Consider the following 11122-nt stretch of genomic DNA (forward strand, 5'->3'; position numbering starts at 1 on the left):
TTAGAGCAAAAGCAACTGCTAAAGAAACTCAGTGGGTAACCGACACTGCCCATCCTTCTCCTCCAGCAGGTTTTTAGCTCCAGATATGACAGCATCTGCAGTCCCATATTCGTTCCAACATTCTGAAGCATTCTCACTGTGGTTTCGTGAGAGTGACTGAAGAAATATGCAAAGTGTTTAAGAAGGAACTGCAGATGCTGGAAAATCGAAGCTAGACAAAAGTGCTGGAGAAACTCAGCGGGTGCAGCAGCATCTATGGAGCGAAGGAAATAGGCAACGTTTCGTCCCGAAACGTTGCCTATTTCCTTAGCTCCATAGATGCTGCTGCACCCGCTGAGTTTCCCCAGCACTTTTGTCTACCGAAGAAATATGCAAGCTTGGTCAGGTGAGGAAACGAGGGCTCCTTCCCAAACAACAAGCATGAACTTGTTCATTTACTTTCACCGTCAAGCATGTCATGGGCACAGATATAGTGAGTGAGGTACGTACGGGTACAATGAACACCTTGCCTGCAGCGGTATCCCAGTCTCCGATGACTCACAAAAACAACTCAAATTCTGCAGCACATAAAATTAAAGTGTGCAAAAGTAAATTAGAACAAAAATATCCACGGTGGTGCAAGAGGTGGTCCATCGAGTTCTGTTGCTGAGGTGGGATTAGGGTTGTGTAGGTTGGTTTAAAAACTAATGGATGTCGGAAAGTAGCTGTTCCTGAAACTGGCGGTGTGGGTCTTGAGGCTTCTGTACCTCCTGCCCGACGGTAACAGCGAGAAGAGGGCACGGTCTGGATGGTGAAGACACTGCCTTCCTGAGGCAACACCACATGTAGATGCTTTCGATGATAGTGAAGGCTGTGCCTGTGATGGATCAGTGCAAGTCCACCCTCTCTGCAGCCTCTTTCATTTTTATTTGTTGGATTTACCGTAGCAGGCCATGACTAAACCAGCATCATGGTCTGAAGAAGGGAGAAGACATTAACCAAGGCTCCGGTTACAATCTCCACCCTTCTCTCCATCTGACATCTGTCACCTAAATTCACCTATTCCTTGCCCAACCCCTTCCCTCCACCCTCTTTCTCCCAGCTTTCTTCCCTCTACTCCATCAGTCTGAAGGGTCATGACCCAAAGGACCAGAGAGCATAGCATCAGAATAAAAAGACATACCTTTAGAAAGGAGATGAGATGGAATTTCTTTAGTAAGACGGTGGTGAATCTGTGGAATTCATTGCCACAGATGGCTTATGGCCAAGTCATTGGGTATTTTTAAGGCAGAGATTGACAGATTCTTGATTAGTAATGATATCAAGGGTTATGAGGAGAAGGCAGAATGGGGTTCAGAGGGAAAGATAGATCAGCCATGATTGAATGACGGAGTAGACTCAGAGGGAGGAATGGCCTAGTTCCGCTCCTTATGAAAACATCATTTTCTCCACAAATGCTGCCTGACCCGAGTTCCTCCAGCATTGTTACCCAATCAATGGTCTTCCAGCTCTCTTTCCTGACCCCCCCCCCCCCCCCCTTACAATCAGTCTGAATGTCCCCGCCCCAAAACGTCACCTATCCGTGTTCCTCAGAGATGCTGCCTGACCCTCTGAGATCTTCGAACATTGTTTTTTGCTGAACAGCTTCATTGCTACCTTTAAGGGCCTGTCCCACTTACACGATTTTTTCGCCGACTTGCCGGCACCCGTCATATTCGCAGCAGGTCGCCGACAATGTTAAAAATGTTGAACATCCAGCGGCGACCAGATACAGGTACGATTCTTTGGGCGACTACTCACCACCAAATAGCCGTCACCCCGCGACCTCAAACCCTAATGCTGCTTCAGTATCTGATGGAATAATAACGACCTAAATCAGTGATGATTCCACCTGAGAACACCCTGTTTAAAGGTGCACGTCCAAATGGATAATTCTGGACAGCCATTTCAGATTTGGAGAGCACGTTATATTGGAGACAATGACTTAGTCTTGCTTTGCCCTCTAGTGGTGGAAACACTATTATATTTTAGTTTAGAGATACAGCATGGAGACAGGCCTTCTGCCCGAGCCTACCCTGTTCACACTAGTTCCGTGCTATCTCACTCCCTATACACCAGTGGCAATTAACAATGGCCAATTTACCTACAAACCCACCACACCTTTGAACCCGTTGAGTTGTTCTAGCATTTGCGTATTGAATAGGACACTACCATGGTTTCAGATTCAGGGCCTCAAGAGTTGTATATTTTTAAACAGTATCGTAAGAACATTTCAAAAGTAAATCTAATCATTTTGGATTACATAGAACACTACAGCACAGGAACAGGCCCTTCAGCCTCAATGTCTGTGCCGAACATGAATGCCAAGCCAATTTAAACTAATGTCCTCTGCCTGCATATGGATCACATGAAGGAGAGGGGATTACTTTAACTTGACATCATGTTCAACACAGACATTGTGGGCTGAAAGGCCTGTTCCTGGCTTTACCTGCTCTATGTTTACTACCCAGGAAGTACCTGCACTTGAATAAGAAATTAATAGAGGAATGGGCATAGTGCAGAAAGGCATCTCAGACAGCAGGGAAAAGTGGGGCTGAAGGGTCCTTCCTTTGCTGTGCAGAACTCAACCCTCCAAATCTAACACTAAACAAAGCAACCCCCTTTACTAGGAATAATGAAAACTGCACACTTACACTGAGTTTCAATTTAATTCCCAACTCAAAGATCAGAAACAGTTTTCCTTTCACACATCACCCCCCCCCCCCCCCCCCCCCACTCCAGAGAACCAATGGGCTGGTACACAATCGAGGTCAGGAGCAGTGATAAAGACCTGCCTGTACACCCCACAGCAGAGACCATGCGACAAAGTTCCATGCTTCAAACAATCAACAGCCACCTCTTCACACTGACATCTTCTGCACAGCAATGGTGATGCTTCCATGTTTCCGTATCATGATGTTCCTGGGGAAGGAATCAATGAACTAATAAGCTTTCTGCAAACTCAGGCAAGTTATTTATTAGACATTGTAGATGGAAAATCTATCTAGTCTCTCGCATCAATTTATTCCGAGCTCTGGCACAGACATGGATCATCAGCCAAGTTCACTGACAGCAAGAATGGCCACGTCAGTGACTCGAGGGTTCAAGATCCACTCCAGAGATGCAAAAACACTTTCGCTGCTGTCAATTCCAGCACAGTATGGTGCTTCAGCAGCACTGCCTGCTAGATGGCACTCAAATCTCTTTTGTCCAGATGACAATTTGTGCCACCAGTCAAAGTAGCAGGGCCTCTCCCCATAAGCCTAGCCAGTGTTTATCCCTCCCACAAGACCAGGCGGTTGGCCTGCTCAATACCAATGCCTTGGGCCTTGCAAACTGAAGGACCTTTCATGGCCTTTGACATGTTCTGTGGCTTCACAAACTCATTCATGAAAGGCAAATAAATGTAACACTAGAATTGTCCTTCAGCACTGGCAGGCAATTATTCCTCACTTATATCCAATGTATTCCTCTTCCGTGACAATGCCCCCAACTCTGCCGCAAATGGTCTTGGATGATGAACCTCAACAGCAGTAATCATTCCGAGATCTCAAAATGTTTGCAGCATACCACAACATTACAACCTGGTTTATTTTCACACATTTCAGTGTATGCTGACTAGAGTGAGGAGAAGCTGGCAGTGTGAAGGGAACCTTTCAGAACCCAGCAATATTAAAGACAAAGCCAACAGGAATCCAGTAATGTAACTGCCAAAATCTCACCCATTATCCGACTCCAGGCAAATGACAGGCACATCAGTCGGGTCGGCGGTGAGCTTTGCTGCTTGCTGCGCAAGAACAGAGACTACACCCGCATGTTCATCAACCAGCGAGCCACGACCTGGAGAGAGAACAAAACAAGTCACATCTAACCAGGGCTTACACTGCCCATGGCACCAAGCAATGGGACCATCAGGGCTGGCATGTCAACCGTTCTCAGGGGAGCATTTGACAAGGTTCCACATGATAGGCTACTCGCATGGGAGCCAAGGAGAGACAGCTGAATGGATAGAAAATTTGCTTCATGGATGGAAGCAGAGGGTGATGGTGGAAGGTTGTTTTTCGGACTGGAGGCCTGTGACTAATGGTGTGCCGCAAATTCGGTGCTAGGCCCATTGATGTCTGTCATCAATTGCAGCAGTATCATGATCGGTTGAGCAGGTGGGCTGAGAAAAGGTTAATGGAATTTAATAAGATGATCTAAAAGGCTTTCGGCACATTGACCTTCATCAGTCAGCGTATTGAGTATAGAAGTTGGGAGGTTATGTTACGGTTATACAAGACATTGGTGAAGCCACATTTAGAGCATTGTGTTCATAATTGATCCCCATCTTATGGGAAAGAAGTTGTCAAGCTGGAAAGGGTGCAGAGAAGATTTACGAGGATGTAAGATTTACAGGTCTTCTGCCCCGAGTAGGGTTACTGAGAACAAGAGGACATAGCTGTTCCCGACATCTGCACCATCGAGGCTTCTCCCACCCATCTCAGCACTGACGATCTCATTTTCTATTCAATACCACTTGCTCTTCCATCCTGGATTCTGTTGCTTCTCTTAAAATGAAAAAGCCTAAGCCTAAAGGTTGGCCCTGGCTCAATGACACCACCAGAACCCTAAGAAGAGAGTGCAGAAAATCAGAACGGAAGCACAAATCTGATAAGTTTCAAATTTCCGTCGAATTTCTGAATAACAATCTGCTCAAATACGAGGAAGTAATAAAGTCTGCGAGAACACAATACTTTTCTGACCTTATTTCCAAAACACTCATAACTCCAAGGTCCTATTTAGTACTACTACCTCTGTCCTATGTCCTGCCCCCAGTACCAGCTTTGCTGGGTCCCCTGCTAAGTGCGAAGAATTCTCTACATTTTTCACCAGCAAAGTTGAGAACATTAGAACGAATATTTCCCCTCCCACCCATGACCTGGCTGTCTCATTGGTCCGTTCTTCTAAACTAGACTGTTTCCAACCCGTTACTCTACCCTCCCTTGTAAAGCTGGTCTCTACTAGGAAACCTGCAACCTGCCCCCTCAACGTTGTCCCCACTGCCCTTCTGAAGGATGCCATTGCAATAGCCGGTCCCAGCATCCTCTCTATCATCAACAGTTCTCTGGCCACTGGCGCTGTTCCAACTGGTTTCAAGCACACGGTGGTCCACCCCTCCTGAAAAAACCTAACCTAGACCCCACCTTGCCTAGCAACTACAGACCTATTTCCAAACTGCTTTTCCTCTCACAAATCCTTGGAAAGGTAATTCTAAATCAACTAATGCCTTCCCTACACCAAAATACTATCATGGAAACTTTCCAATCAGGTTTCATGGCCCACCACAGCACAGTCTGCTTTGTTGAAGGTACACAACAACCTGCTTCTCGCCATCAACTCCGGCGACTGTGCAATCCTGCTCCTTCTCAACCTCAGCGCAGCATTTGATACAGTGGACCACACCATCCTAATTGACCGTCTCAAGTATGGGGTTGGTATTGATGGCACTGCCCTGAGCTGGTTCATCTCCTACCTCAAAGGTAGGAGTTTCTCTACCAACATTGGCACTTCTTTCTCTTCCCCAGCTAGCCTTTTCTGCGGGGTGCCACAAGGCTCCATCCTACGCCCAATTCTCTTCTCTCTGCACATGCTCCCCCTCAGCCAAGTGATTCAAAGGCACGCCGTTTCTTTCCACTGTTATGCAGATGACACACAGCTCTATCTCCCCCTGAAACCCAACATCCGGTCTAATTTAATCAGCCTCATGCAATGCCTCAAGGACATAAAATGTTGGATGGCACAGAACTTCTTCTAACTAAACGAGAGCAAGTCTGAGGTCATCCTACTCGGCCCCCCCGACTACATCAAAACGATAACAGGCAGCCTTGGAAGCCTAACTTCGTTAGTCAAACTGCACGTCAAAAACCTTGGCGTGATATTTGACTCCGCATTAAAGTTTGACAAACAAGTCAACTCTGTGGTAAAAACTAGTTTCTTCCAGCTTCGTACCATAGCTAATTGTAGTCCTGTAGGTCTGTGTCCAAGATGGCTGCCGTGAAGAGAGAGTGGACGCTGGCGCGCTTTGGCTGCCGCTGCTCCCTCTTCACACTGTGTTTTTGATTTTCTGTTTTTGGATTGAATTCTGTTTTTAATTTGTGTCTCTGTGATGTCTTTATTACTTGTTATATTCCGATTATATGTTCCGATTACTATGTAAGGTGTCCTTGAGATGTCTGAAAGGCGCCCATTAAATAAAATTTATTATTATTATTATTATAGCTAAAATCAAACCATTCCTCTAATTCGACGACCTTGAAAAATATCATCCACGCATTCATCTCCTCCCGCCTTGACTACTGCAACTCCCGATACACTGGCATCAGCCAATCATCCCTGTCCCGCCTGCAATTGGTTCAAAACGCAGCAGCAAGACTTCTGACAGGTACCCGTAAAAGGGACCACATCACCCCAATTCTGGCCACTCTCCACTGGCTCCCAGTACGGTACAGAATCAACTTCAAGCTCCTCTTATTCGTATACAAAGCCCTTTACGGGCTTGCCCCTCCCCCCCAATATCAATAATCTTATAACCCACCATTCTACATCCAGTTCCCTCAGGTCGGCCGACTTGGGGCTACTGATTATCCCGCGGTCTAGGTTTAAGCTCATGGGTGCCGCGCTTTTGCGGTTGCAGCACCTAGGCTGTGGAACAGCATCCCTCTCTTCAGAACTGCCCCCTTCATCGACTCCTTTAAATCGAGGCTCAAAACCTATTTCTACTCGTTTTTGAGGCCCTCTGGAGAAAAGGAATAGGTAACGTTTATGTATGTATCGTTAGGTCTGTGTACCATTGCATGTAGCACATTAGTACCTACACTGATGTACAGCACTTTGGTCAACATGAGTTGTTTTTAAATGTGCTATACAAATAAATTGACTGTGCGAGACTGATTGGTTTCAGATTAGGGGAGGGGATGGATTTAATAGGAAACCGAGGGGTAACTTTTTTTACAGAAAAGGTGGTGAGTGTATGGAATGGGCTGCCGGAGAAGGTAGTTGAGGCAGGTACTATTGCAACATTTAAGAAACATTTAGACAGGTACATGAATGGGAAAAGGTTAGTATATGGGCCAAACGCAGGCAGGTGGGACTAGTGTCGATGGGATATGTTGGAAGGCAGGGGCTGAAGTTTCCAAGATGTATGACTCAATGAGGGGCTGAATCACGATACTGCGATAAGTATTTTGTGTAGATGGAGGGATGCATAGAGCCATACAGCAGAGAAACAGGCCCTTCAGCCCACCTTGTCCATCGTCAGCATCTTGGCTCGTCACATTTGCCTGTATTTGGCCAATAGCCCCCTAAAAAAGTTTGAAGGGTCCCAACCTGAAACGTCGCCTATCCATGTTCTCCAGAGATGCTGTGTTACTCCAGCACTTTGTGTCATATTTTGTAAACCAGCATCAGCAGTTCCTTGGGGTGGAAGATTGTAACCTTCACGTGGCCCGCCCTGTTTCGACTAATGCAATCAACTCGACGTGCACAAACGGAAGATCAAATAGAACAAGTTGTCCAACAACTTTGGGCTGTGCACACCACTCGAAAGAAGAAGAAGAAGAAGCAGTTCTTTGTTTCACCCTCTAAATCCTTTCTATCTATTTATCTTTCCAAAGGTCTTAATTGTATCCATTTCAAAGATCAGATGAAAGAAAATCCTAAAGTATACATACTTTAAAAATGAGGGAAACTATGAAGGTAGGATCGCTGACAGTTAAAGGGGGGAATTTATGCTTAGAGTCAGGGTGTAGGAGAGGTACTGAACAAGTACTTTGCATCTGTACTCACCAAGGAGAGGACATTAAGCTCTGAATGCAGTACACTGATAAGCTCAGCCAGACTGACTGTGGTGATGGTGTTGGGTCTCTTGTAAAGCATTAAGGTGAACAAATTCCCAGTGCTCAATGGGATCTATCCCACATTATCGAGGCAAGAGAGGAGATTGTGGGAGCCATGACAAAGATCTTTGCATCTTCTCGAGTCACAGGTGAGGTCTCAGAGGACAGAGAATAGCTAATGTTGTTCCTTTGTTTAAGAGGGGAAGTAGAGTGAATCCAGTGACTCTCGGAGAGGAATCTTCGGATAGGATTTACTCACATTTGGAAAAGGATGGGTTCATTATGGAGAGTCAGCACGGCTTTGCCCACAGCAGGTCACATCTTATTAAAGATGGACAGAAAAACCTGGAGTAACTCAGCCGGTGAGGCATCTGGAGAAAGGAAATAGGTAACGTTTGGGTCGAGACCCTTCTTCTTACTAACTTGAGTCGTTTTGAAGTGACGAAGGTGACTGTTGAGGGTAGGGATGTGGATGTTATCTACGTGGATCTTAATAAGGCATTTCACAAAGTCCCCACATGGTAGACCGATCTAGAAAGATTAAGCTGCGTGAGAACCAAAGTGACTTGGTAGATGGGATATAGAACGGACTCACAGAAGGTTGAGGTGGAAGGGCCCTATTTTAACCAGAGGTCTGTGACCCAGGGGATCTGTGACCTCTATTTGTGATCAAATGCAGCCCAGTACTTACAACCCAGGTTTAGGCCCTGTTCATCAGCACAGAGGACTCCGATAATGGCAGGGTTCTTCATCCTATGAATCAGAAACAAATGTCAGAGCCTTCTCTAATATGGAGATCCCTAGGGAGCAATAGGCAGGGTTTTCACTGGTCATTTCTCTCCATCTCAACACCATACTTCATGCTATATCAGCCCACTGTTGCATTAACTCCTAAGTCCATTCCCCAGATCCATGTCATAGACTGGAATCATGAAATAATCTTCCACACAGTTACCATTTTAACCACTGGGCCTCTGTGCCAGCTATTTGGTTGCTTCACTTCATTCTCAACAGCTCAAAGTTACTTTCACATACATTACAACAGCAAATCTGGTTCTACAGCCTGTTCTGGCCGTATATTTCAAACGTCAAGCCTCTGACTATGAAAGACACAAAAAGCTGGAGTAACTCAGCGGGTCAGACAGCATCTCTGGAGAAAAGCAATAGGTGACGTTTGGGCCTGAAATGTCACCTATTCCTTTTCTTTAGAGATGCTGTTTGACCCGCTGAGTTACTCCAACTTTTTCTGCCTATCTTTGGTTTAAACCAGCATCTGCAGTTCCTTCCTACATATTTAAAGGTACAGCCTGTAAACAGGCCTTTCGGTCCAGTGACTATATTGGCCATTGATCACCCGTACACTAGTTCTAACGTACACACTAGGATATATTTACAGAAGCTAATTAATCTACAAACCCACACATTTTGGAATATGGGAGGAAATGGGAGCTCCCAGAGAAAACCCATGGTGTTACAGGGAGAACGTACAAATTCCTTACAGGCAGGACCTTTGGTCATGATCAAACCAGGCTCTCTGGCGCTGTATGACAGCAGCTCTACCGCTGTGCCACCGTACAGGTATTAAGTGAGGCATAACCCATGGGCTGCACAGTGGGATGAACCTTGTAGATCACTTATGACCTGAGAGACAACAATGCAATCACCTCTGTCTGTAATCATTCCTACAATACTATACAATCAATTTCCTATCAGAATGAATCGATTTTAAAGGCATTGGCTCATGATGTCCTGCATTTTATCATTTATGATCTTGCAAGATTCATCACCTCGTCACCCAAGTCCAGGACAGCTTGACCACAACAGTTGGAGCTTTCAGCCTGAAGGGTCAGTGGCGAGGAACTGCTTGTACTAACTTGCCCCCTCCCTCCCCCCACACCCGTCCCCACTGCCACAGTGGGCTCCACCCCACCCTGGGGTGCCCGCAACACAGCACCCACCCCATCCCACCCTGGGGTGCCCACACTACAGTACCCATCCCACCCTGGGGTGCCCGCAACACAGCACCCACCCCATCCCACCCTGGGGTGCCCGCAACACAGCACCCATCCCACCCTGGGGTGCCCGCAACACAGCACCCATCCCACCCTGGGGTGCCCACACTACAGTACCCATCCCACCCTGGGGTGCCCACACCACAGCACCCACCCCATCCCACCCTGGGGTGCCCGCAACACAGCACCCATCCCACCCTGGGGTGCCCACTTGACCCTGCGGTGCCCGCACCCCAACCCACCCGAGGGTGATGTTTCCGGGAGATTGGAGAGCTGCCCGACCTCACGCCAGCAGCCGCCCCGCCCCGGGCCCTCTCCGTCTCTGCCCTCTGCCCCCCACCCCCCACGGCCCATGTTCCCCCCCCCTGTCCCGTGTCCCCCCCACACTCACGTCTCCTGCAGCTGCTGCTCCAGCACCGCCTCCATCGCGCGCCCGGACCACACGTGATCCACACGGTCACATGACCCGCTCACCACGTGACCGCGGGTGGGGCGGGGCCAGCGCTCACCACGTGACCGCGGGTGGGGCGGGGCCAGTGCTCACCCTTCCGCGTCCGCGTCCGCAGCCCTGCGCTGCCCCGCCCGCGTCCGCACCACCAAAGATCTTATATCCAAAGATATATCTTTGCTTATATCTATAAGATGTTTGCGCACCACTCTCACCCCATCATCCCTCCCCCCCCACCCACCCCCTCTCTCTACTCATCCTCTCCGTTTCCCCACCTTCTCCATCGCCTCATCCCTTTCCCTCCTCCTAACCTTCTCCTCACCTTCTCCCTCCTCACCCCTCTCCCCTACCCGTCACCCCTCTCCCTACCCCTCACCCCTCTCCCTACCCCTCACCCCTCTCCCTACCCCTCACCCCTCTCCCCTCCCTACCCCTCACCCCTCTCCCTACCCCTCACCCCTCTCCCTACCCCTCACCCCTCTCCCTACCCCTCACCCCTCTCCCCTCCCTACCCCTCACCCCTCTCCCTACCCCTCACCCCTCTCCCTACCCCTCACCCCCTCTCCCTACCCCTCACCCCTCTCCCTACCCCTCACCCCTCTCCCTACCCCTCACCCCTCTCCCTACCCCTCACCCTTCTCCCTACCCCTCACCCCTCTCCCTACCCCTCACCCCTCTTCAGTGATGGAAATGGGGGATGGGGGGGTGTACGCAGGGGGACGGCGCTCCCTTACTTTTCAGTTTCCAGTCTCCATAATATTATTAAG

At 48.3% G+C, this 11122-nt stretch overlaps 1 protein-coding gene across 1 annotated transcript; it reads right to left on the reverse strand.

Moving 5' to 3' along the window:
- Window positions 1-2202: 2202 nt before the first annotated feature.
- lamtor5 (late endosomal/lysosomal adaptor, MAPK and MTOR activator 5) lies at window positions 2203-10389 on the reverse strand. The gene is made up of 4 exons (XM_033042261.1): window positions 10299-10389; window positions 8587-8648; window positions 3741-3858; window positions 2203-2940 (listed from the first exon to the last, which is right to left on the reverse strand). The coding sequence occupies exons 1-4, from the start codon at window positions 10331-10333 to the stop codon at window positions 2880-2882; spliced, it is 276 nt and encodes a 91-aa protein (XP_032898152.1). The 5' UTR covers window positions 10334-10389; the 3' UTR covers window positions 2203-2879.
- Between the last annotated feature and the right edge of the window lie 733 nt (window positions 10390-11122).

This window comes from Amblyraja radiata, chromosome 24 (genome assembly GCF_010909765.2).
Source record: "Amblyraja radiata isolate CabotCenter1 chromosome 24, sAmbRad1.1.pri, whole genome shotgun sequence".
In the NCBI taxonomy this organism is placed as follows: Eukaryota; Metazoa; Chordata; class Chondrichthyes; order Rajiformes; family Rajidae; genus Amblyraja; species Amblyraja radiata.

Excerpts from the sequence above, each read along its gene's own strand:
- lamtor5 (XM_033042261.1), bottom strand. The coding sequence starts at position 10,333 with ATGGAGGCGGTGCTGGAGCAGCAGCTGCAGGAGAC. Across the intron at positions 3,859-8,586 it reads ACAGGGCCTAAACCTGGGTT|GTCGTGGCTCGCTGGTTGAT; the intron begins GTAAGTACTGGG and ends TTCTCTCTCCAG. Across the intron at positions 2,941-3,740 it reads TGCCTGGAGTCGGATAATGG|GAACATCATGATACGGAAAC; the intron begins GTGAGATTTTGG and ends TTCCTTCCCCAG.